This window comes from Sinocyclocheilus rhinocerous, unplaced genomic scaffold, assembly GCF_001515625.1.
Source record: "Sinocyclocheilus rhinocerous isolate Xijiao unplaced genomic scaffold, SAMN03320098_v1.1 scaffold2326, whole genome shotgun sequence".
NCBI lineage: Eukaryota > Metazoa > Chordata > Actinopteri > Cypriniformes > Cyprinidae > Sinocyclocheilus > Sinocyclocheilus rhinocerous.
In genome coordinates, this window is record NW_015623069.1 from 2,710 (window position 1) to 26,970 (window position 24,261).

Here is a 24,261-nt window from a genome sequence, read left to right on the forward strand (position 1 = left end):
TTTTTAGCAGCATCATATGACCCCTTTAATATAATTTAAACGGATGAGTTATAAAAAAATTCACCCCCCTCACAGTTGTCATCAAGGGCAAAATTAGCTATATAGACCAAAATCATTTTTTGAACCAGGCTGTAAACATGTTTTTTTCTGCTGTAAAGTTGGGCATTTTAACATGGGGAGTCTATGGGATTGACTCCCTTTTGCAGCCAGCCTCTAGCGGCCAGTTGATGAATTACAGTTTAAGTCACTTCCTTGTTGGCTTCACCAGAGAGAGCGGGAGGTTGCCGCTTGGTTTAACCACAGCTGTCGTCGGTTTTTTGTCTGGCAGTGGCAGCAGATATGCAATCAAATTTCTAATTTGAGGCTGTATTACGTCGATTCTGGCACCCAACATCACAACAAGATGATATTTTAAGCTCCTTATGTAGCCGAACCTGCGCTGGTTTGAATGGGCCGCCTCCAGTTTCCCCTTTGTTTTGCTGCCTCCAGCTAGTGCTGTGACGTCGGCTGACCCTAGTTATCTGTGGTTGGCCTGGCCGTGCGTCACTCAGAAAACAACAGGCCAATCAGAAGAGAGGCTCATGAATATTAATTAGACAGACCAAAATCGACCTGTTCTCAGCAGAGCTCCTGAGAGAGGAGCTGTAAAAATATATTGAGATGGTTTTTGGTACTTACACCGCAAATATATATTCTTAAGGACATCAAAACCTAAAATAAAACTCCAGAAATGTGTACAATATGTGACCTTTAAACCTTAACCCTAGAAGGGGAGACGTATCCTGGGGGATACAAATTTTGAGAAGCTGTGGGGAGAAGCAGTGAAATTGTAGGTCTTATTTCTTGGTGTCATTTTGAAAGGGTGTTTGTTGTGAATATTTATGAGGTGATTTTGTGTCTACATTCTTTGTTTAGCTCACGGGCAGCATTTAAATCTGCATGGCCGCCTGTAGTGGGCAATCTACTCACCCTCCGATAAAAGTTGATCTGGTTCACATATTTACACATGTTGGAGGGGACTTACCTGTTTAAAAAGCTGTTGTTCAGCATTAGCTTATTGGGTTTACATTGAAATTTCATGAATTAAATGCTTACATTTTTTGTATTCTGTATCTAAATGTTTGTATCTCAGGAATCGACCTGTTCTCAGCAGAGCTCCTGAGAGAGGAGCTGTAAAAATATATTGAGATGGTTTTTGGTACTTACACCGCAAATATATATTCTTAAGGACATCAAAACCTAAAATAAAACTCCAGAAATGTGTACAATATGTGACCTTTAAACCTTAACCCTAGAAGGGGAGACGTATCCTGGGGGATACAAATTTTGAGAAGCTGTGGGGAGAAGCAGTGAAATTGTAGGTCTTATTTCTTGGTGTCATTTTGAAAGGGTGTTTGTTGTGAATATTTATGAGGTGATTTTGTGTCTACATTCTTTGTTTAGCTCACGGGCAGCATTTAAATCTGCATGGCCGCCTGTAGTGGGCAATCTACTCACCCTCCGATAAAAGTTGATCTGGTTCACATATTTACACATGTTGGAGGGGACTTACCTGTTTAAAAAGCTGTTGTTCAGCATTAGCTTATTGGGTTTACATTGAAATTTCATGAATTAAATGCTTACATTTTTTGTAATCTGTCTCTAAATGTTTGTATCTCAGGGGATACGTCGCCCTTTTAGGGGTATAAATCAAGATATAAAAACATATACACTCCCCTCCAAAAGTATTGGAACCAATACCATTGAGGCCAATTCCTTTATTTTTGCTGTAGACTGAAAACATTTGGGTTTGATATCAAAAGATGAATATGAGACAAGAGATCAACATTTCAGCTTTTATTTCCAGGTATTTTCATCTGAATTTGATAAACACAACTTAGAAGATAGCACCTTTTGTGTGAGCCCACCCATTGCTCATGTTACCAAAAGTATTGGAACAGATTGACTTAAACTAGATTAAAGTGAATAAGACTTAATATTTAGTTGCAAATCCTAGTAACTGCATCAAGCCATTCTTCTTTTGTGATGCTTTTCCAGGCTTTCACCGCAGCGTCTTTCAGTTTTGGGGGGTTACTCCCTTCAGTCTCTTCTTTAGCAGGTAAAATGCATACTCTATAGTAGTGTTGTCAAAAGACCCGGTACTTCGGTACCAAGTCGGTACTAAAAAAATGAAAACGTTACGGTACCAGGATTTTTTAAGTACCGGTGGTACCGAGTACCCGGCCAACCCGGTTCTTGATGTGCTATCCGAATGACTTGGCCAGTCTAAAACCTTCCACTTCTTGCCCCTCATGAACTCCTTTGTTGCTTTGGCACTGTTTTTTGGCCATTATCTTGCTGCATGATGAAGGATCTCCCAATCAGTTTGGTTGCATCTTTCTGTAAGTTGGCAGACAAAATGTTTCTGTAGACTTCTGAGTTCATTTAGCTGCTGCCGTCATGTGTTACATCATCAGTTAAGAATAATGAGCCCGTCCCAGAAGAAGCGATGCAAGCCCAAGCCATGACATTACCTTCACTGTGTTTCAGATGAGCTTGAATGTTTGGGATCACGAGCAGATCCTTTTTTTCTCCAAACTTTAGCCTTTCCATCACTTTGGTAAAGGTTAATCTTTGTCTCATCAGTCCATAAAACTTTATCCCAGAATTTTTGAGGCTCATCTCCTATTCTTCTTGCTAATGAGTGGTTTGCATCTTCTGGTGTAGCCTCCTCACTGTTCCAATACTTTTGGAGGGGAGTGTATATAGACTGTGTGATTTTGTGGCTTGTGTTTTAGAAAATCACCTGACATTTTTAATTTGTCACCACAAAAATATAAAACTGAATTTTAATACAGAAATTCAAAACAAGCTCCATCTTAGGAGACATACACTACCGTTCAAAAGTTTGAGATCAGAATGATTTTTAATGTTTCTTGTACAGGAGTCTCTTCTGCTCATCAAGGCTGCATTTTTTTTATCAAAATAATGCAGGAAAAAATGTAATATTGTGAAATATTATTATGATGTAAAATAATGAATACTGATCCCAAACTTCTGAACGGTAGTGTATATTCAAGTCACTGTATGTATGAGTTGCATTTTTATGCAATGCATTTTAGTAAATTAATATGTTGCAAAAAAGTGAGCATCATGTCATTGACCCTTTGACTAACAATGTTTTAAAGGGAACCGGATGAAAACGAAGATGTTTATGAAAGTCTGGATCAAAATCCTAAATCAGAGGTAAAGCACCAATGTCCATTCAGTCCTTTTATTATTAATGTCCATTCAGTCCTTTTATTATTAATGTCCATTCAGTCCTTTTGTCTGCTCAGTTAAATGGTTATCATTCAGAGAGAAACCGAGAAGTCACTTGTAGATCAATTGAGAATCAATACGTTTGCCAACAGCACTGGCCTTATAAGCGTCCTCTCTTTGTAGCAGGAAGTGGCTCACGTCAGCCGCTGGAGTAAATACACTGATCAAACAGCTGAGGGTCCAAATGGACATGAAGAAGAGGAAGAAGATGATAATGTTTACACAGAAAGACACAGATTCAGAAGCCAAGAAACCAGGTACCTTGTCAATAAAAGCATTTAATCTGTTAATGAGGCAAAATACTACGGCTATTAAAGAAAATGTTAATCATTAATAAATAAAAACCAAAGAATCTTCGCACAAACAATCATGAAAAAATTGTCTTGTATTTTCAGACTGCCAAAAATCTTTATTATTATGCATGTGAACAAATACCAACATCATTTTACAGGAAAAGGAAGAAAATCTCCTCTTCAAAGTCTTTGGGTGGCCGTGATGGTAACTGTGAGGATGAGGAGTCATGGACTGGTCGTTCTGGGTTTAAGAGACGGCCGGATCAGGTAAGCCACACAACGCACTTTAACACATCTGCAACAGTATAAAGACTCATGTGCTAAGATACTGCAAAATGCCCCGTTTAAAAAACACCGTTTCAACACAAACACTTCTTGTATCTATTGCAGCCTCTGCAGCATGACAGGAGATTCAATTCATCGTGGAGTAAAGGATCTGCTTCCAAATATTCCTCCTGTGGCAGGTCAGGTGATATGGACCCGTGCACTAGCACAAATCTCCCATCATCCCGTCAGGCTGATTGTTATCCTACAGCCTGCTCCAGTTCCACAGCGGAGAACTCTGGTGAAAATAAACAGCAGTGTAACTCTTCACATAAGCCGCCAGCAGCTGAGGTAACCAAAGGCCTTCTCCTGCACAGCAGCAGTCCTTCTGTTTCTTCTCGTCAGAAGTTTGGTGAATCGAAGATTGAGAATAAGGACTCCAAATGGGACAAATTCCTCACAGTTGTCCCTAATCAGCAGGATGAGGAAGAGTATGACTATGAAGCTCAAGATTCCTCTAATTACAGTGATAACACAGCAGTGGCTTGTTTCTCAGAAGCACTTACAGACAAAAGTGTGGATTCTGAAGAGTGCGGATATCCACTGGATGGAAAGAAGGACAGTGGTGCTCTCGGGAGGCAGAAGCCTGTTGGTGTTATTTGTGTGGATGGAAATTTATCCAGTCCAAACATCAGTCATGGCTCAAAGCCAGCCGGTTTTGAAAACGCTGTCTGTAAACAGCCTACACTATTTAATATTATTAATGTCCATTCAGTCCTTTTGTCTGCTCAGTTAAATGGTTATCATTCAGAGAGAAACCGAGAAGTCACTTGTAGATCAATTGAGAATCAATACGTTTGCCAACAGCACTGGCCTTATAAGCGTCCTCTCTTTGTAGCAGGAAGTGGCTCACGTCAGCCGCTGGAGTAAATACACTGATCAAACAGCTGAGGGTCCAAATGGACATGAAGAAGAGGAAGAAGATGATAATGTTTACACAGAAAGACACAGATTCAGAAGCCAAGAAACCAGGTACCTTGTCAATAAAAGCATTTAATCTGTTAATGAGGCAAAATACTACGGCTATTAAAGAAAATGTTAATCATTAATAAATAAAAACCAAAGAATCTTCGCACAAACAATCATGAAAAAATTGTCTTGTATTTTCAGACTGCCAAAAATCTTTATTATTATGCATGTGAACAAATACCAACATCATTTTACAGGAAAAGGAAGAAAATCTCCTCTTCAAAGTCTTTGGGTGGCCGTGATGGTAACTGTGAGGATGAGGAGTCATGGACTGGTCGTTCTGGGTTTAAGAGACGGCCGGATCAGGTAAGCCACACAACGCACTTTAACACATCTGCAACAGTATAAAGACTCATGTGCTAAGATACTGCAAAATGCCCCGTTTAAAAAACACCGTTTCAACACAAACACTTCTTGTATCTATTGCAGCCTCTGCAGCATGACAGGAGATTCAATTCATCGTGGAGTAAAGGATCTGCTTCCAAATATTCCTCCTGTGGCAGGTCAGGTGATATGGACCCGTGCACTAGCACAAATCTCCCATCATCCCGTCAGGCTGATTGTTATCCTACAGCCTGCTCCAGTTCCACAGCGGAGAACTCTGGTGAAAATAAACAGCAGTGTAACTCTTCACATAAGCCGCCAGCAGCTGAGGTAACCAAAGGCCTTCTCCTGCACAGCAGCAGTCCTTCTGTTTCTTCTCGTCAGAAGTTTGGTGAATCGAAGATTGAGAATAAGGACTCCAAATGGGACAAATTCCTCACAGTTGTCCCTAATCAGCAGGATGAGGAAGAGTATGACTATGAAGCTCAAGATTCCTCTAATTACAGTGATAACACAGCAGTGGCTTGTTTCTCAGAAGCACTTACAGACAAAAGTGTGGATTCTGAAGAGTGCGGATATCCACTGGATGGAAAGAAGGACAGTGGTGCTCTCGGGAGGCAGAAGCCTGTTGGTGTTATTTGTGTGGATGGAAATTTATCCAGTCCAAACATCAGTCATGGCTCAAAGCCAGCCGGTTTTGAAAACGCTGTCTGTAAACAGCCTACACTATTTAAGATGCCGTGTTCAAGCCTTTCCATAAACTCCCTGTTCTTTACTGATGAAGACTTTGACGACACATTTTGAGAATAAGTTGCATTCTATTCAAAAATCTAAGTTTTATGATGTTACCATATCCTCTTGCATTGGTAGTTACACCACTCTCCACAGTTTTGCACATTTAAGAAAATACAAACTTTTTTTTTTTTTGCATTTTATTGAGGATAGAAAGTACAGGAATTTTAGAAGACCTACAGTGACATTAACCTGATTCCATCTGTTTATTCAAACTAACAATAAAATTTCTGCTGAGCCTACAAACTCTTCTTATTAGTTATGTAAATTCAAACAGAAAAAAAATCACACAAATGTAGACCTCTACTTTTATATGTAATATGCATATACAATGATAATAATCTTCATAACATAAGGTGTAATGCTAATGACAGAAATGCTGAATATATCTATTTTGCATAAAAGCCCAATAATGAACTTAACTACGTGCCAAGTCACCTGAGTAACTGATATTGTTGATAGCATTTACTTAAAGAATTTGTCATTGAAAAAGTTTGTTAATGGAAAATAGGCCAAAATTTTCAAACATTATTAGTTATGGCCCAGCAGGGGGCGTATTACAGAAAGATCCTAACTTTAAAATCTGATTTGTTTGGTAACCATGGTCATTTCAGTTAGGACCACATTTAGGACAAAAGCTATTACAGAACAGCATTTCCTAAGTGTGTTATCTTATCTTAACTACAGATAGGAAGGGGGTATTACAGAAACCTCCTAACTTGACAAAAAATCCTAAAAACTGTCTTAACTTTAGGACAACCCCACAGCTGTCCTAACTTCAAAATTATTCGAAAGCTAACGGAAAAACCGCTTACAACCGCGCTGTCCAACAATGGTATTACATTTATTAATAATTGAAAATGAAGAACGGAGATGTTTAATGGTAGAAAGACTCTTGGAGGACCCTGAAGATGTTACATTTTGATGACAAAACACACAAGTAATTACAGACTGCCGTGCAACATGATATTACAGTAGCACAGGAACTGCAACCAGCATTACAGAGACCAACAAAAGCGTAACGGAGCATTACCGGTTATAGTGCAAGTGACTAATGCCTCACGGTTTTTTTGCAAAGGGTGATTTTCAAAGTGAAGTAGCTTCTGTTATTTTGTTTACCTCATCAGCAGCTCCCGCAGTGTTGGTTGCTTGGTAACAGACCTGAGAGTGGATTGTCAAACTTGATAATGCAATTTAAGATTTCCTAACTAGAGATAAGATACGATTTTGTAAGATAAGATAAGAATCCCAAATCAAGTTAAGATTTGCTTCTGTAATACGAATTTGTGAAAAATCCTAATTTAACATATCATATCTTAAGTTAAGACCTAAGATAAGAAACTTTCTGTAATATGCCCCCCTGGTCTTCTTTATTCCTGTGCTCCTTCTCTACTTCTGTGGGCCGGGTTTGGAGTACTGGATGGTATCCAGGGCAGATCCGATGTCGAAATTCTTGGTGTGGAGCAGTCTGGTCAACCATCCACCCTCATCGGTGAACCCCATGGAGAGCATCTGAGAAAGAGTCTCCACCAGCTTGGGGTCTGCATCTGAGGGAGAGGACATTAAAATTAGGATGCCTGAATTGATATGAAGTGGACTGGAATTGGCTACTGGGTGATGCACGGTACCTTGAGGAAGGTGTGGGTAGAGAGCTGCCTCACGCAGGCCAGTGGGACCCTTGGAGGCGCTTGTGCTGGAGTCGGTACTTAGCGGGGCTGGAAGTTCTGTCCCGTCCTGCTCCAACCTGAGGGACTGCAGCTCTCCTGTGGAGGGGTCCACCTCTTTAGAGCTGAGATGAGTCCATTCCTCATCACTGCCTTGGTCTTTCTGCCCCTAGAATAGAAGGAATGAATGTTAACCGAATGTAGCTTCTCGGCCTTTAATATCTAACTTCTGAACTTTTAAAAATATCCAACTTCTAAACTTATGCCTTTTTTGGCTTTGAAAACTCGAGATGTCACAATCCTGTATACTATCAGGCAGGGGCGTAGAATACACAGGGGATGTGCCCCCCCCCCCTTTTAATACAACAAATTTGTCCCCCGCAATTTTTCGGGCAAGTGTGTTCACGTAGAGGTTTTCAGTGACCATATAAATATCTAGATTTAAATTCAAAGATGGTCTATGCATGGCCTGGCATTTTATTCATATCCAAAATGATGAGATGTGAACATTGCGGAGCGCTAAACTCTCATGCAGTGTATGTTTCATTCATACTCAAAGCTAGAGGGCGCTCTCACGCAGAAAGTCCAAAATGGACTCATAGAAGTAATAACTTGTGACATGCAGGAAATCCCTAATACGGACAAAGGCATCCAGCTATTGCTGTAGCTAAGCTGAATTTTAAAAAAAACGTAAAGGCAATACATGCACGCGATTGCGACAATATATGTGACCCTGGAGCACAAAACCAGTCTTAAGTCGCTGGGGTATATTTGTAGCAATAGCCAAAAAAACATTGTATGGGTCAAAATTATCGATTTTTCTTTTATGCCAAAAATCATTAGGATATTAAGTAAAGATCTTGTTCCATGAAGATATTTTGTACATTTCCTACCGTAAATATATTAAAACTTAATTTTTGATTAGTAATATGCATTCCAAGTCACCTCCAGTTAATAAATAAAGCATCTGAATAATGCAGTGCTAACTGACATAGCATTTATTACAGTGGTCTATAGAAACTATAAAATATATTTTCTGCCTTGTTCTGTGATAAAAATGGAAAACAAGTGTAGTATATTTACAAACCATAAAACTAATTAGGAAAATATAGGAAAATTACTACAAATGCAATCAATAATACAAATTACTGGTAATTGTCCAGCAGTGTATTTGATTTTAGCCAATTAAAAGTAAGAGATAAGAAAAAAAAATTAAACCTGTCAATTAGACAAAAAAAAAAAAAAAAAGGTTAACATTTCTGTCCCCCTCACTTCTGAAATGATGGGTACACCCCTGCTATCAGGCATTGTAGAACTGCTTGCATATAGTTTTACCTTTGTTCCTTCACTGATGCTCTCTTCAGTGGCCTGACTTCCAGGACCAGACCCTCTGGAGAGAAGCCCTATGGAGCCACTCTCACTCCAAGCACTAGGTGGCCCACTGGAGGCAGGAGGAGTTGGTGTAACTTTGGTCCGCTGCCCCTCATGCTCAACGTCGATGTCCACATCTATGCCTGGAAAGGAACAAGCATTTTTATTTTGAAGGGTTAGGTAACATGCCAAACAAAGAAGTATCCGGATGGTGTGTTAGAGGCAAAAATGTTTGGGAAAGGCCAAAAGCATCAGTAATAAACCCAAAGAAAGGGAACTTACCTAGGGGGCTCAACATGGCCGCCACTCCCTCTCCAATGTTCTTTAGGTACTCCATATTGGCCAGAGAGGAGTCAGTAGCACCTGTGGATGCTAACACAGTTTCTATCAGTGTTGGTCTACAGCATTGTAACAAATTATTCTAAGCTCAAATTTCATACATATGTCAACCAAACCAAAGTGGTCTATGAATGGGACATTAGCTGCATCTGAACGCTTAGGCAGCTGACTTGTTTGTGCACAAAGGTACTACCCAATCCTTTAGTTGTTCACAAACTGACCAGCAATCACATCTTTAACACAACTTTTTATTTTTTAACTCGTTCACACAAGCTCTGTTGCATTCCTCCTACTTCACAGGTTTTATATTAGACCGTTTGATTGATGGTTTCTCACCATTCTCTTTCATGTTTTCAGAAGCATCCTGGTTTTGCTGGACTCCAGATGGTCCTGGCTGAGCCTGGTTTTGGGCCTGAGCTTGAGCCTGAGCCTGGGTATTTGCCCACATGCAGTGTCTCATCTTACGCCACAACTTCCCACGAGGGAACCACTGCACACAAAAGATTCACTTGAATCAGTATGTTCAGATCATTTGGAAACCAAAATGTATTGTACGTAGTACAATACACACAGACACAAAAGCAGTAAAACCGGCATTCACCTCAAACATGTTGGCCATAGGGTGAAAGAGGGGCAGGAGAGGATGCTCCTTGTGGAGGCCTTTGCCCTGGCAGGAGGAGCACAAGTCATAATCGGGGCAAACGGTGCACTTGAAACGTGTTCCAACCACCGGCCCTTCGCACCCGTCACAGGTCACCCCTGAGTGCAGCAATGGAGGGTAATGATAAGGAGGCCCCATGTGAGGTGCTCCTGGGGGACCCATTGGAGGTGGACCCATAGGATTAGGTCCTGGGGGGCTAAAGTGAGGGGCTCCATGAGGCGGGGGGAATGAGAACCCAGGGACCCCATGAGGTGAGGGATCACGTTTGTGCTCCTTTCTTTCTGAAAAGGGAAGAAATGCGAGTATTGCTGTTAATTGGAGATGTTTGTGTACACTGGAGACATTTAAAAGACTCCAGGGTGTAGTACTATCAAATGCCTCTTGTAAGAATCTGTTCACATTCTTTGAATGTATTGTCATCGTCATACATTTTTCCCATCAACAGAGCTTGTAATACATGTAAGTGGCTATTACTAGGCCAGATAGCAGAGAATACAACATTTATAGTATTCAAAGCTTCATAATTCTAAGAATGAGCTAAAGAATCAATAAAAGAATGTCATGAGTATTTGCAAAAACAATGAACAACATATTAATTCGTTTCACTATGGCCAGGCTGCTACCTTATATTCATGGGGTCAATGGATGTTTAAGATTATGAAAATATGTACAACGTGCCTTGATTTAAAAAAAAAAAATCCTTGTTTCCTTGTTGGTTTCATCCACTTCTGGAAATGTTTGTACAATATTTCATTTAACAAAAATGTAAAGCCTAAAAAGTCAAGTAGTGTAACCATGAAGCAAGTTTCGTGGCGTTACTCCATTTGGCTTGAACTAACCTAGGCTTTTCATAAAATCGCATTATCTTTTTAAAACTAATACTGACTATGACCTCTCAACATAAAACATGGCAGAGCAAAGGACACTTGCATGGCAAATGTAATATGGCCAGATTATACACATACTATATAGAATGTCATTTTTTAATGGTCTCAAAGTAAGTGCTTATTCAGAAGTACCTAGTCAGAGTATGTGATTTCAGACAGACCCAGTCATCAGGGTCTGTTGGTCTATCTGTGATACTTCCTGTTTACGGTTTTCTTGTCACATGACAACAAAATGACTTCTGATTTGTGCATTCTTATTTGGATTGAATTTTCTAAGAAATAACTTTTTATTAACAGCCTCCAAACAGTTACACTACCTAGCCAGACAAATACATTTCAATTCAAAGATTGATGTTCTTCATAGAAGAGATACATTACAGTTATTGTCTGTATGAAATGCATTTTAATGTAATTTTGAGTAGCTTAAAGGGGTCATATGATGCAATTTCATTTTTTCCTTTCTCTTTGGAGTGTTACAAGCTCTTGGTGCATAAAGAAGATCTGTAAAGTTGCAAATACTAAAGTCTCAAATCCAAAGAGATATTCTTTATAAAAGTTAAGAGTCAGCCACACCTACCTAAAACGGCTCGTTCGAACACGCCCCCACATATCTACCTAACTGTGTGGGAAGATTTGCATAGAAACAATAATGTACAGTATGTGGAAAATAATGTTTTTTGAACCTTAAACCGCATAAACACATTTCATTACACCAAATACACAAAATACTGTTCTTTTTAGCAGCATCATATCACCCCTTTAATAGATCTGAACCATGTCATTGAACCTTAGGTGTGCTGAGACTTTGCCTTCTCTGTTGCGGTCTCCAGTGGAGGGCAGTAGTTTCTACCATCTCTAACAAGTTTTTTTTTTTTTTTTTTTCAAATATGAATTTGAATTTGTTGTGTACTGTTTGTCTTCTGTCTAAAAGGCACATGACAAACTCATGCCCAGTGCCTCCTATCTTGAAAGGAATAAAGTAAGTGCTAGATACATTAAAGAATCAGATGATGAATTATAATAAATTCTTATGTTGAATTAAATTTGGAGCAAATAACACACACACACAACTATGTAAACATATATTACAATAACCCAAAAACCTTGGTCTTGCTAAGAAGTAGTATCTGTATCATTACTTACGCTTGATGTAGAGACGGAAAGTGTCATCCTTCACAAGAGCCAAACCCATCATTAGCTCATCATCAGAGGAGAAAGCAATCATGTCACCATCCTCATCTGGAGACAAAGCCCAGGATGTTATTTCAACTGGTTAAAATGACTGCCCTTATATTTTGGCTGATTCTGCTGCTGTCCTTCCCTTCATGGTAATTTAATAGCACGGTGCTCACATAACTTTGTATTGAGGTGTATCAATGCGCAAAGTAACTTAACAGTCTTGCCAATATTATATTTCATTTTAAAGAGGTTTATTTTCCTAAACGTGCCCAAGTCTAATGTCTCTTTGTTGAATGTCATTTAAACTTCCGGTAGACAAATTAAACAATAATTCTATAGTATTAACAATAAGAAACGACAATTGTTATTATTATTATAAAATTAGAATTAAAAACTGACTTACCTTTATAGTACACTTGAAAGGGCGCAGTCCTGAGACCGACGAAAACATCGAGCACTTTTCTCTTCAAATACTCAAAACTTGTTGAGACATCATGATCCACGGCAAAGCGGCGGATCTCCTTGTTGCAGTCCTCCTTACCGATAAGGTAAGCTTTCACTGTCATCGACATTGTAGCGAAAAATAGCGTCTCGGAGCGAACCTCTGGATGTGTTGCGCAGCAGAAAATGCGTTTCTTGAACACGGGACTCTACGCTGGCTGCGTGAGATTGCGTTTCCTTCCTCAGCCCACAGTTCCGTATATAAGCCTGAGCGTCATATGCAAATCCAGCGCTGAGGCGAGAGCGTCATATGCAAATCTAGCAGTGCATCAGCCAATAGCTGAGGCGAGCGCGTCTTGGCAGGAGGGGATGTCCAGCGTTCATGTTGTCTCTGATCATGTGAGTCGGTGATCTGAGCAATGACCTGGCAATATGTGAGGGGAAATTCCCTCTTTAAACTTCCGGTAGATAAATTAAACAATAATTCTATAGTATTAACAATAAGAAACGACAATTATTATTATTATTATAAAATTAGAATTAAAAACTGACTTACCTTTATAGTACACTTGAAAGGGCGCAGTCCTGAGACCGACGAAAACATCGAGCACTTTTCTCTTCAAATACTCAAAACTTGTTGAGACATCATGATCCACGGCAAAGCGGCGGATCTCCTTGTTGCAGTCCTCCTTACCGATAAGGTAAGCTTTCACTGTCATCGACATTGTAGCGAAAAATAGCGTCTCGGAGCGAACCTCTGGATGTGTTGCGCAGCAGAAAATGCGTTTCTTGAACACGGGACTCTACGCTGGCTGCGTGAGATTGCGTTTCCTTCCTCAGCCCACAGTTCCGTATATAAGCCTGAGCGTCATATGCAAATCCAGCGCTGAGGCGAGAGCGTCATATGCAAATCTAGCAGTGCATCAGCCAATAGCTGAGGCGAGCGCGTCTTGGCAGGAGGGGATGTCCAGCGTTCATGTTGTCTCTGATCATGTGAGTCGGTGATCTGAGCAATGACCTGGCAATATGTGAGGGGAAATTCCCTCTGAACTCACCCTCTGGATCACTGCCAAAGAATACGGCCCAAACGACAACAATAAACGTGTAATAATATTGTGAATGTCACTGTAATTCTCTAATTCTTCACTTTTAACAAATGGTAGCTACATTTCTTGTGGCTAACTTGCTCATTTTGAGACAGGGAATGTCACACAGTCTTTCTTGCTTCTGCTATATGACAATATAACAATGTTTTTTCCACATGCATTTATGTATGTATTTATTTAGACGTGAATAAACATATTTATATACATATATGCACATAACATGTATGCATTTATTTAAATATGTATATGCATTATTTTGATGGAATCTCTGCTTTACTCCAGCTGGGTCAGTAACTGTAAGCATGAAATCTGTTGATCGATTATACAAGCTCTACTAACCCGCATAAGGCTGATATGGTTGGTGTGAGGGTCTTGTATTTCTTCTACAGCTGCTAGCTAAATAAAGTGCTGTGTCATCATGAATGAGGGTTAGCAGACGCCTATTGAACTTGGCTCCCTGAAAAACCACATTTTGTAAACTATATGTACCGAACAAACTTTAAGCTTAAGAATTCATTATGTATTCTCCATCATCATTTCACAATCATGTATAAAAACGTAATAAATATATTTATTATACCACGATACTAGAAATGTGGACTGATGAAGAATATTAATATTTATAATTATTCATGTATTAATTGACATTCATTCTTTTATAATTATAAATGACATTTTAGTCATTTTTTATTTGATATTTTAATACTACTACTAATAAGAATAAGAATAATTGTTATTATTAATAATAACAATAATAAATAATACAAATATAAATATACTGTGTCATCATGAATGAGGGTTAGCAGTCGACCTTTCAATATTTGTTCCTTAAAAACCACATTAAGGAAACTATAGGCCTATACTGTATGTAGATTACTGAACTATCTTTAAACTTAATGCATGTCCATTTAAAAATAATATGTAACAACTTAAATATATATATTTTGTGTGTATTATATATATATATATATATATATATATATGTGTGTGTGTGTGTGTGTGTGTGTATATGTGTGTGTGTGTGTATAAACAACATGTTCACAGTTATTAAACTATTACTTTTATAATTAAAGAATAAATATTAATTGATATTTTATTTTAGAACACTACTACTACTACTGCTGCTGCTACTGCTGTTATTACTATTATCTTTGGACTTTATCTTTGAATCTATTAATATTAATCAATATAAGCAAACTTCATTTCAGCCACCATTTAACCTTGCCATTTCAGCTCTAAGTTTTGGTGTAGCAACATGATGTCAGAAGTTCGTGACCCCTCCCTTACCTACAGTTTTCAGAACCTTCTCCACACAGTGACTCTTTATTCTAGAAGCCTCCTGAAGAGCCAGAGATCGGAAAGAATGCCGTCATTCCGGAGGCGCGGGGCGTGGCTCTGTCAGCTGACTCTGACTCACGCGCGTCATGTGCTTTCCTTTGTTTACAAGCAACATCTCCACATCCAATAACACTGATAATGAGCTCATATTCGCCCGACAAAACAGCCCATAACTTAAATAGACGGACCCTATCAATTAGAGACACTCTTAGATGTTCTCTTATTACTTTAAATCGAAAACACAATAGTAAAGATAAATGAACCAGGTCAGTAAGAGTTTTAATGTTTAATTGGTGAGCTATATTTAAATGTTAAACATGAAGAGTCCTGCCTTTAATTAGCCTATATGTTTAAATGAAACTGTAGAGTCTAGCAATTGTTCATGTATTTACAGATACGTGTGTTTTAACGGGTTAAATAAGTTTAACCTACAGTACAGTGCATTATCGACTGTCCATCTGCTGTTAGGACTCACAGTAGTGGCTAGATGGCGCCATCGTCTGACATGCCAGCACAATATTGTTTATGTAGGAGTGGTCCAGAAAATAGACCAACACTAAATGCATGTTAAATACAGATTTGTTTGGAGAGTTTAAACTTTAAAGTAGGCTGTTATGTAAGTTGTTTGGAGAGTTTGAAATAAACGTAAACCGTTTAGAGTAAATGTTACTTAAATGACAGTAATTTCAGATGCAATATGTTAATGGTTAGTTCTACATTATACTGATTATTACGGAAACCCGTTTCCGCCACTCAATAAAAATAAAAGAGGTAATTCTGACTTTTTTTCTCAGAATTCCGTGATATACACTCGCAATTGCAAGTTAAAAAGTCATAATTGTGAGATATAAACACGTAATTCTGAGAAAAAAAGTCAGAATTGCGAGAAAAAAAGTCAGAATTGCGAGATATAAACTTATATATATGTGATATATAGTTTTTTTTTCTTCTAAAAACAGTATTAAAGTTATAAATATAACTGCATATAATAAATACATAAAAATTCAAATAAGTTTTTGGGGAGTCGCACCTCATGACCTTTTGCAACGTGAACTTTAAACTACTTAAATGAATTTGAATTCAGAAATTAAAAATTCATAAAGACATGCAAGTAATCGTGGGTATGAATCACATAATTTTTTTATGTAGCCTACATAAGTCTCTTATGCTCACCAAGGCTGTTCTTATTTGATCAAAAACAGAGTAAAAACAACAATATTGTGAAATATTATTACAATTCAAAATAGCTGATTTCTATTTGAATATATTTTAAAATGTAACCTAATTTATTACTAATATTTTAATCTTTTTTTATATATTAAAAAAGTCAGAATTGCAGTTTTTATCTCACAATTGTGACTTTATCTCGCAATTCTGACTTTATAGCTCGCAATTGTGAGTTTATATCACACAATTCTGAGAAAAAAAGTCAGAATTTTGAGATAAAAAGTCGCAATTACCCTTTTTATTTTTTATTCAGTGGAAACAGGCTTCCATAGATTATATATTCCTGAGGCACCATTTTATTTAATCAGATGCTGCCACACTAAATCCTCTCGATGGCATCTTCCGATGGGGCCTTAAATGTGCTTTTGTGTAGCCTACTCTGTCACACCCCTGTGGACTGTCAATTGTGGTTTCTCCCTCTGTGTCCTTATTTGGTTGTTCCTGTCCTCATTATTAGTTAATTATCTTGATTGTGCTCACCTGTCTGCCCCTCGTTATCCACCCTATATTAGTTCCTGCCTCCTGTAGTCTAGTTTGTCGGTTATTGTGAATGTCCATGTCAATGTTGATGTCTACCCTGTCTGGATTTCCTGTTGTTTGATCATTAAATATCCTTTTATTTCGTCATCTTCGTCATCCTGCCTGCTCTCTTCAACACCCGTACCGTGACATACTCAAGGAACGTAAATCAATATTTCAAGTGCCGCAAAATGTTCTTGTTAATGTGTTTACGGCAAGAGACACTGACAGTCTTAAGTACCTGCAAGAATATTTGGGCCCATTTTGTAGGTTCCTCTAGGAACAGCAGGCATTTTAGAAATATGCCTAGAGGTTCTCCAGAGAGTTTCACAAGTCTATCAGCAGTTTGATGTGCAAAAAAATAAGACAACCCATAATTAGCACCTGCACAGAAACGACTTTTTCTTTGTTAATATGCACTGTGCATATTGGCACAGCACTCTGCAAAATGAAGTTGGCCACGCAAAGATGAACTGTTTGGCAGAACGTCAAGTCAAAGCACCAGAAGAGATGAAACTGGGCAATCGGAGGCCTGATTCATCTCCAGAGCATTAGATGAAACGATGACTGGCTGAAACATCACAGAGATGTGATTAATTATCTACAGGCATGAGTGCGGCGTAACTGGATATTAACTGATCCTGTAATAAACAGATATTCACTTCTGTCAGTCACTCCCTTCAATAGTGCCATATACATTTTAAGATAAGCATTTGTCTGTCCATCCATCCAATGTATCTTAAACAATGATTATTTCTCTGTATATCAGTTTTAGGGAAAGTTACTTTTAAAAGTAATGCATTACAATATTGCGTTACTCCATGAAAGGTAACTAATTGTGTTACTTTCTATGGAAAGTAATTTTGCATTACTTTTCGTCACCTAAGCTGACAAAACCCCCAAAGTTTTATTTTTGGCAGCTGTAAAGGCCCTTTCACACCAGAAGAGAAATGAATAAGCCTCAGGGTGAATGAAGGGCCTCTGCACCTCACTCCTGATTTCCCTCATCATGGTGTCAGTGAATACAGTGCCCTCCACTAATATTGGCACCCTTGGTAAATATGAGCAAAGACAGCTGTGAAAATAAATCTGCATCGCTGACCTTTTTGATCTTTCATTCAAAAAATTCACAAAAATTCTAACCTTTCATTGAAGTTAAACAATTGAAAGTGGGGAGAAAATCTCATGATGAAATAAATGTTCTCCAATGCATGTTGGCCACAATTATTGGCACTCCTAGAAATTCTTAGAGTAAAATATCTGTGAAGTATATTCCCATTCATATTTACATTTTTTAGCACACCAGGGTAACTAGGAGCATGAAATTGTCCATCCATGACTTCCTGTTCCACAGGATTATAAATATGAGGAACACAAAGGTCAACTTCCCAAAGTTGAGTAGGACCCAAAGGAGTAAGACCAAAGAATATAGTTCTAATGTGCAGATTTTTGAGCTTCACAAAACAGAAAGTGGCTGTAAGAAAAGAGCGAAAGCATTGAAAATCCCCATTTCCACCATCAGGGCAATAATTAAGAAGTTCCAATCAACTAAAGACGTTACAAATCTGCCTGGAAGAGGACTTGTGTCTATATCGTCCTAATGCACGCTGAGGAGGAGAGTTTGAGTGGTCAAAGACTCTCTGAGGATCACAGCTGGAGAACTGCAGACATTAGTTGAATCTTGGGGTCAGAAAGCCTAAAAAAAAAATCAAACAGCCCCTACATCACCACATGTTGTTCGGGAGGGTTTCAGGAAAAAGTCTCCTCGCTCATCCAAAGACAAACTCCAGCATATTCAGTTGTCAGACACGACTGGAACTTCAAACGGCACTGGCTTCTATGGTCAGATGAAACTAAAAAAGAGCTTTTTTTTTTGGCAGCAAACCCACCAGATGGGTTTAGTTCAAACAGGGATAAAAGTACACTGTAAAAAATCAAAAGTTGAGAAAACTTAAAAGTTTAAGTTTAACTTAAGAGTTTTCTCAACTTGTATTCAGTTTATGAAACAAAAAGTTGAGAAAACACAAACATCTCCTACAAAAACTAGTTGCGAAAACTCTTTAAGGTTGCCTTAAACTTTTACGTTTTCTTAATTTTTGATTTTTTTACAGTGTACCCTATGCCCACGGTTAAATATACGGCTGGATCTTTAATGCTGGGGGTCTATTTTTCTGCTGGAGGTCCTTAATATCTTGTTCAGATGCATGGCATCATGGATTCTATCAAATACCAACAGATCAAAAATCTAAACATGACTGCCTCTGTTAGAAATCTTATAATGGGCCGCGGCTGGATCTTCCATCGGGACAATAATCCAAAACAAACATCAAAGTCAACACAAAAATGGGTCACTGAGCACAAAATGAAGCTTCCGCCCCAGTCCTCCGACCTGAACCCTATAGAAAATGAGTGAAGTGAACTGAAGACAAGGAGCTGTGAATCTGAAGGATCTGGAGAGATTCTGGATGAAGGAATGGTCTCTGATCGCTTATCAGGTGTTCTCCAAACTCTTCAGGCATTATAAGAGAAAACTCCAAGCTGTTATCTTGGGAAAAGGACGTTGCATGAAAACTTTTGAACAGAATGGAGATGTGTACATTTTTCTTATTTTACCTAAATATCATATTTTTTCATTTAGTACTGCCCTTCAGAGGCTACAAAAGATAGTTACATGTTTCTCAGAAGACAAAATAAGTTAAATTTACCCTGATCTTCAAATTCAAAAAGATTTTCACGCACACCCACCCACCCACACACACATTATCCTAAATAAAATGTACAAATAAAATACATTTTACATTTACATTGAAAAGTTATTTGAAATGGCAGTGAGGAAATATAAGTAAAAATTTAAATAATTTTTCTCTCTCTCTCTCTCTCTCTCTCTATATATATATATATATGTGTGTGTGTGTGTGTATATATGCTGATTACAATATTGATTATTGATTTTATTATCATTATCATTTTTGTATCATATTGATTATTGAAGTTTAAGTTGAGGCACTTATGGAAATGAACGGGGTCAGTGTGAAGGGTAGTTAAAAGCTTACGATCTTATAAAACTTAAATGCGTTCTCTTAAAAGTTTTGCTTTTTTGAGCTTCAGGCATTTTAATTAGGCCTATTATTGCAGTGTTATGGTAAAAGATTCTACACAGAAAAGGTAAGTAATAATAATAAGAGGTTAGTGATTTTTTTTTCACACTATAAATTCATGTAAACATTATGTACGTGGCAATAGCCTACAAAAGCGTATTTTAACATGTACATAATGTTTACATGAATTTACTATCCTCTTATTATTATTTATCTTTTCTGTGTAGAATCTTTTACAGGCTAAGCTGCGCCCTTAAACATGGTGTTACAGCAAAGCACGAGATGATATAAAGATACACCAGGACCTCAAACAATAAACAATGTATGCTTTATGGGATATTATATAAAACACAAGTCTACAGCGTGCAACTGTTGCAAAAATAGAGAGCGTGTTTCTTTTTTGACCGCGCGGAGGAGCAGCTGCACCGCCTGCACGAGCCAATCCAACAAAACACCAACACACACACGCACCTCTCTCTCTCTCTCTCTCTCTCTCACACACACACACACACCCTCTCCCGTATAAACGGCATCTGCCTGTACACAACACAGACTGTAGCATTCTCGCCTCCCTCATGTGCGCGCGCTGTCATTAACGCACGCCAGACGCGCTCGAGCTCACTGTTCGGTTCGGACATGATACCGGCGCGCACCCGGAGATGAGGCTCAGAAATGGCACCTTCCTAACAGTCTCACTATTCGGGTTATGTGGGCTTATATCATTATCCTGGTACACCGCATTCAGCAATTCCAAAGGTAAGAGCCTGTGTTTACGCGTTCGCTCTCTGTCTGAACGGAACGCATCATGCGTGGAAACCAAATGCTTCTCTTGCATTCTGTCATGCATTCAAATGCGGCAGTGAAACGCTGGAGCTGCAGATCACTGAACAGCTGTTCAATGCAACGCTGCTGCTGCTTGACTTGTCTGTGTTTGTGCACCTTGTGTCTTCAACTGCTCCTCAAACTATCAAAGAGGCCTGTTGATGTTTACTGAAATACTAAGGCAACGCTATATAGTGCATTATGTTCCGTTTGCAGGTACATTTAGAAGCATATCTACCCAAATAACCATTTTCTGCTGAGATGCTGCTTTCATTTGGGGTTTGATGTTGTTTTTACATCTGCACTTTCTAAACAAGCAACCTAAACCCCTTATCTGATGCTATTTCAACGTTTTTTTTTTTTTTTCCAATCTTCTGATGTTGAACATGCGTGAATGTAGTTGGTATGATGAAGCAGGATAGATAGGCTACATTTAAATCTTGGCATTTGCTTTCTTGTCTGGATGTGATGGATCCTTCCTGCTTACGTCTTGGCGATTGATATCTCATAAGGTTCTTTAGAAGGCAGCGCATAACTTGCAGAAAGTATGTGACATTTGTGAACTATGAGAAATGGGTATGATGTTTGTGTAACGCGTTACCTAAAATTGCTCAGTTGGCCTTTTCCACTTGCTCACAGTTTTAAATCCTAATTATATCAAGCTCAATATATGCCCACGTTTGCTCTCAATCCATATTCATTAATTAAGCCTCATGGTTACACCTGTGTGCACATAACACAATGAGCTTTTTTAATGCGTGAGTGCAGACTCATTTTTCTAGTTTCTCTCTCATCACACCTTTTCATCTTATCTTTTTTTCTCCTGTTTGACTCTTTAGGAGTAGTTGAGCTGGTCACAAATCAAAGCAGATGTAGCTACTCTGGTTAATTGCTATTGCTTTATCAAGTGCAACGCAGCAAAAAGTTCTATAGCTGTTTATGACACAAACCTTTCATTTGTGTTTGTTTCACTGGAACTTGGCCTGCTGCTGCTTGTTTTTTTTGCTCCAGCACTTGAACATGTCTGTAACTTCCTGTGCTCTTGTCATTATGAACATCTGCCTTTGCTCATCTCATCTGTAGACGCTAAGCATCTTATTCTGTTCCCAGATATTATTCAAGTTTCGAGTGTGTTTTAGTTGTTTCTTGTTATTTACTTCTGTGGAAACCCACACAAAGCTTGACACGCATGCTGTACTGTATGACATGCATCTGAAAATGAGCTTGGTTTGACTGTATCAGTGTACTGTGGAGATTTTGAGTTTGTTTTGAAAGCTTCTGAGTTTGTCCAAGTCTTTTTCCAGTTTAAATGAATTGGACATTATTTATTGTCTTGCTAGAAGAACCTTCATCACCCTGGTTTGTGTGTGTGTGTGCATGTCTAATGTAGACCATAACATGTTGGTCATATTTCTACCCTAAATGGGCTCGTCACAAATGGTGACCTCTAAGGTTTTCAGTTACAATAGACATTATGTGAACTTCTCTTACATTCTGGTGAAACAACTGTCAGTCATATTTCATCTTTGAAAAAAAGTTTTAAAATGTTAAATATATTTTAAAATTAAAATGAGCTCTTTAAGGTCTACTCAACTGCAATGGAAATGCAAATAAATAAAACAATTTTTACATAATAAACGTATTGTAGTATTTGTTTTTAATTTAATTAGTGCTGATTTTATGTAATAACAAAACAGCTTTGCGTCCTCACAGGATGATTTTCATTAAATAATGAAAATAGATGGGGAAAAGTTTAATCACAATGGAAAAAATTTAAAATAAAAAGCATAATGGTTATAAAAATAGACTTTGTTTTCTTTGTAAAGTATATATTTTTTTCATGGGCAAGATGAATATAAATGGAATGAAATAAATCATTTTAGTCCCCCCCCCCCAAAAAAAAACTATATTTATTGGCATTTGTAGAACAGAACACACACACATTTACAGAACATTAAAGGGGTCATATGATGCTATTTTAAAGCTCATGTTTTTGTGTATTTGTTGTAACAGAATATGTTGACATGCTTTAACGTTCAAAAAACACATTATTTTTCTTTTTGTAGGTCCTCTATGCCCCGCCTCTCTAAAAACACGTCGTTTTCAACAAAGCCCCCTCCTTTGACAAGCGCAGTCTGCTCTGATTGGCCAGCTGACCCAGTGCATTGTGATTGGCCGAACACTGCAAGCATCGCGTCGGAAATGTAACGCCCCTTAACATAATCGCTTCAGCTTTCAAAGTAAATATCAAGACAGTTAATAATGTCGTTAGTTTTACCATCAGCTCAAGCCGAAAGGGCAACAGAGTCGTGTGACAGACACAGTGATGAAGCTGGTATGTGCTCTCTCGCGCCAAGAGCTTGTAACACTCCAAAGAGAAAGGACAACTTGAAATCGCATCATATGACCCCTTTAAGACATCCACAACCAAACTAGAACATAAAATATACATTTTCGTCCAGAGTTCACCGTTTTTTTTATTATTATTGGTGCACACACAATAAGGACACATTTTGTATGTATTTAGAAGAGTTGTAAGCTTGTTGTCAGACAGCCGCTGTGTGGTGATGGATTGCTGGAGCTGGAAGAATTAAAACACAAACATCTTGTACCTGTCCAGGCATGCCTGTTCAGCACACTCTGACACAGGCAGATACCCTTTATAATTGCATGCCTTTGTAGTAGAAATCTCACACCAGAATTTTCCAAGCCTCACAAAAGGAGATAGTTGACCCAGAAATGAAAATCATCATTTATTTGTTGTTATAAAAGTGAACCGTGAACATTCTGCTAAATAACACAATCTTTTATGTTCAGTAGAGGAGAGAAAGCTGTACATGTTTGGAGTACATGAAGGAGAGTAAGTGATAAGATTACTCAGTGAACTATCCCGTTAAACCTGGAGTATTTAGGAAGGGGTTCAGTTGACTACAGTAGTGAGAGAGTGACAGTATGAGATCTGTACGGTCGCTCCAGGTGAAAGCTCTTCCAGAGAGATGGAGAGAAAGCTCTTATTATCTGCATCCTGAAAGAGATAAAGATCTGGCTTGACCTCTTGATCCTTCCCATTTACTTCTTGTTTGGTCTCTTTTCTTTCTCTTGGTTGCTCACTAGAGGAGTGAAGCCCAGCAGCTATCACATTGCTTTTCATTCCAGCTTAAGCTGATGTGATATCTCAGTGATACTCCCCGGTTACCCAGAATCCTCCCAGCAGAGATGAGGCAAGGAATCTGAGCAACCTTGTATTGATTTAGTCTTTTGAGGAAAAAACTGGAAGAGTAACTAGAGACATTGTAGGTCTTGGAAGAATTAGACCTACAATTTACCAGTTTGTTCAAGGCTTTAGTCGCTACTGAAATTCTAGTTTCTCTGCCAGTGTTTCTACAAATACAGATTATGTCTCAAACTCTGATAAAAGATGCAGTTTTCAGTTTCAATTTTTTTGTTTGTTTTTTTTTCTTATACTCAATTGAACTGAAACCATATAGAGATACAGTGGTTATTGCAAAAGTGAACAAAAATGTCCTTCAAATCAAACATTGAATAAGTGATATGATAAAATGACAGGGCATGCTAAATGTTGTCAGTTACATATTTTCCAGAAATT

General features: G+C 38.3%; 3 protein-coding genes across 5 annotated transcripts in view; 2 read left to right on the forward strand and 1 right to left on the reverse strand.

The window, feature by feature from the left end:
* Positions 1-6,287, forward strand: part of LOC107747442 (UPF0544 protein C5orf45 homolog) — an 8,900-nt gene extending 2,613 nt beyond the window's left edge. Inside the window, exons 4-10 of the mRNA XM_016562309.1 lie at positions 3,168-3,225; positions 3,424-3,557; positions 3,752-3,860; positions 3,984-4,622; positions 4,756-4,889; positions 5,084-5,192; positions 5,316-6,287. Of these exons, the coding sequence (XP_016417795.1) occupies positions 3,168-3,225; positions 3,424-3,557; positions 3,752-3,860; positions 3,984-4,622; positions 4,756-4,889; positions 5,084-5,192; positions 5,316-6,014 (1,882 nt within the window). The 3' untranslated portion in view covers positions 6,015-6,287. The remainder of the gene's footprint in view (positions 1-3,167; positions 3,226-3,423; positions 3,558-3,751; positions 3,861-3,983; positions 4,623-4,755; positions 4,890-5,083; positions 5,193-5,315) is intronic.
* Positions 6,129-13,391, reverse strand: LOC107743275 (sequestosome-1-like). Of its 3 annotated transcripts, none has more exons than XM_016557568.1 (8): positions 13,101-13,391; positions 12,068-12,163; positions 9,978-10,318; positions 9,713-9,866; positions 9,320-9,409; positions 9,002-9,180; positions 7,631-7,835; positions 6,129-7,549 (listed from the first exon to the last, which is right to left on the reverse strand). In XM_016557568.1, the coding sequence occupies exons 1-8, from the start codon at positions 13,267-13,269 to the stop codon at positions 7,392-7,394; spliced, it is 1,392 nt and encodes a 463-aa protein (XP_016413054.1). In that variant the 5' UTR covers positions 13,270-13,391; the 3' UTR covers positions 6,129-7,391. The 3 variants fall into 3 exon arrangements, with proteins under 3 accessions (XP_016413054.1, XP_016412295.1, XP_016413852.1); XM_016556809.1 differs by lacking the exon at positions 13,101-13,391 and adding an exon at positions 12,507-12,797; XM_016558366.1 differs by lacking the exon at positions 13,101-13,391 and adding an exon at positions 12,507-12,796 and having other exon boundaries at positions 9,320-9,400.
* A 6,862-nt stretch (positions 13,392-20,253) lies between these two features.
* Positions 20,254-24,261, forward strand: part of LOC107745197 (alpha-1,3-mannosyl-glycoprotein 4-beta-N-acetylglucosaminyltransferase B) — a 143,960-nt gene continuing 139,952 nt past the window's right edge. The window contains exon 1 of the mRNA XM_016559393.1: positions 20,254-20,588. Coding sequence (XP_016414879.1) covers positions 20,492-20,588 — 97 coding nt within the window. The 5' untranslated portion in view covers positions 20,254-20,491. The remainder of the gene's footprint in view (positions 20,589-24,261) is intronic.

Coding starts and splice junctions, on each gene's coding strand:
- LOC107743275 (XM_016557568.1), bottom strand. CDS start 13,269: ATGTCGATGACAGTGAAAGCTTACCTTATCGGTAAGGAGGACTGCAAC. Junction 10,319..12,067: donor TTTCCGTCTCTACATCAAGC/GTAAGTAATGAT, acceptor TTCCCTTTTCAG/AAAGAAAGGAGCACAAACGT. Junction 7,836..9,001: donor GCATCAGTGAAGGAACAAAG/GTAAAACTATAT, acceptor CTTCTATTCTAG/GGGCAGAAAGACCAAGGCAG.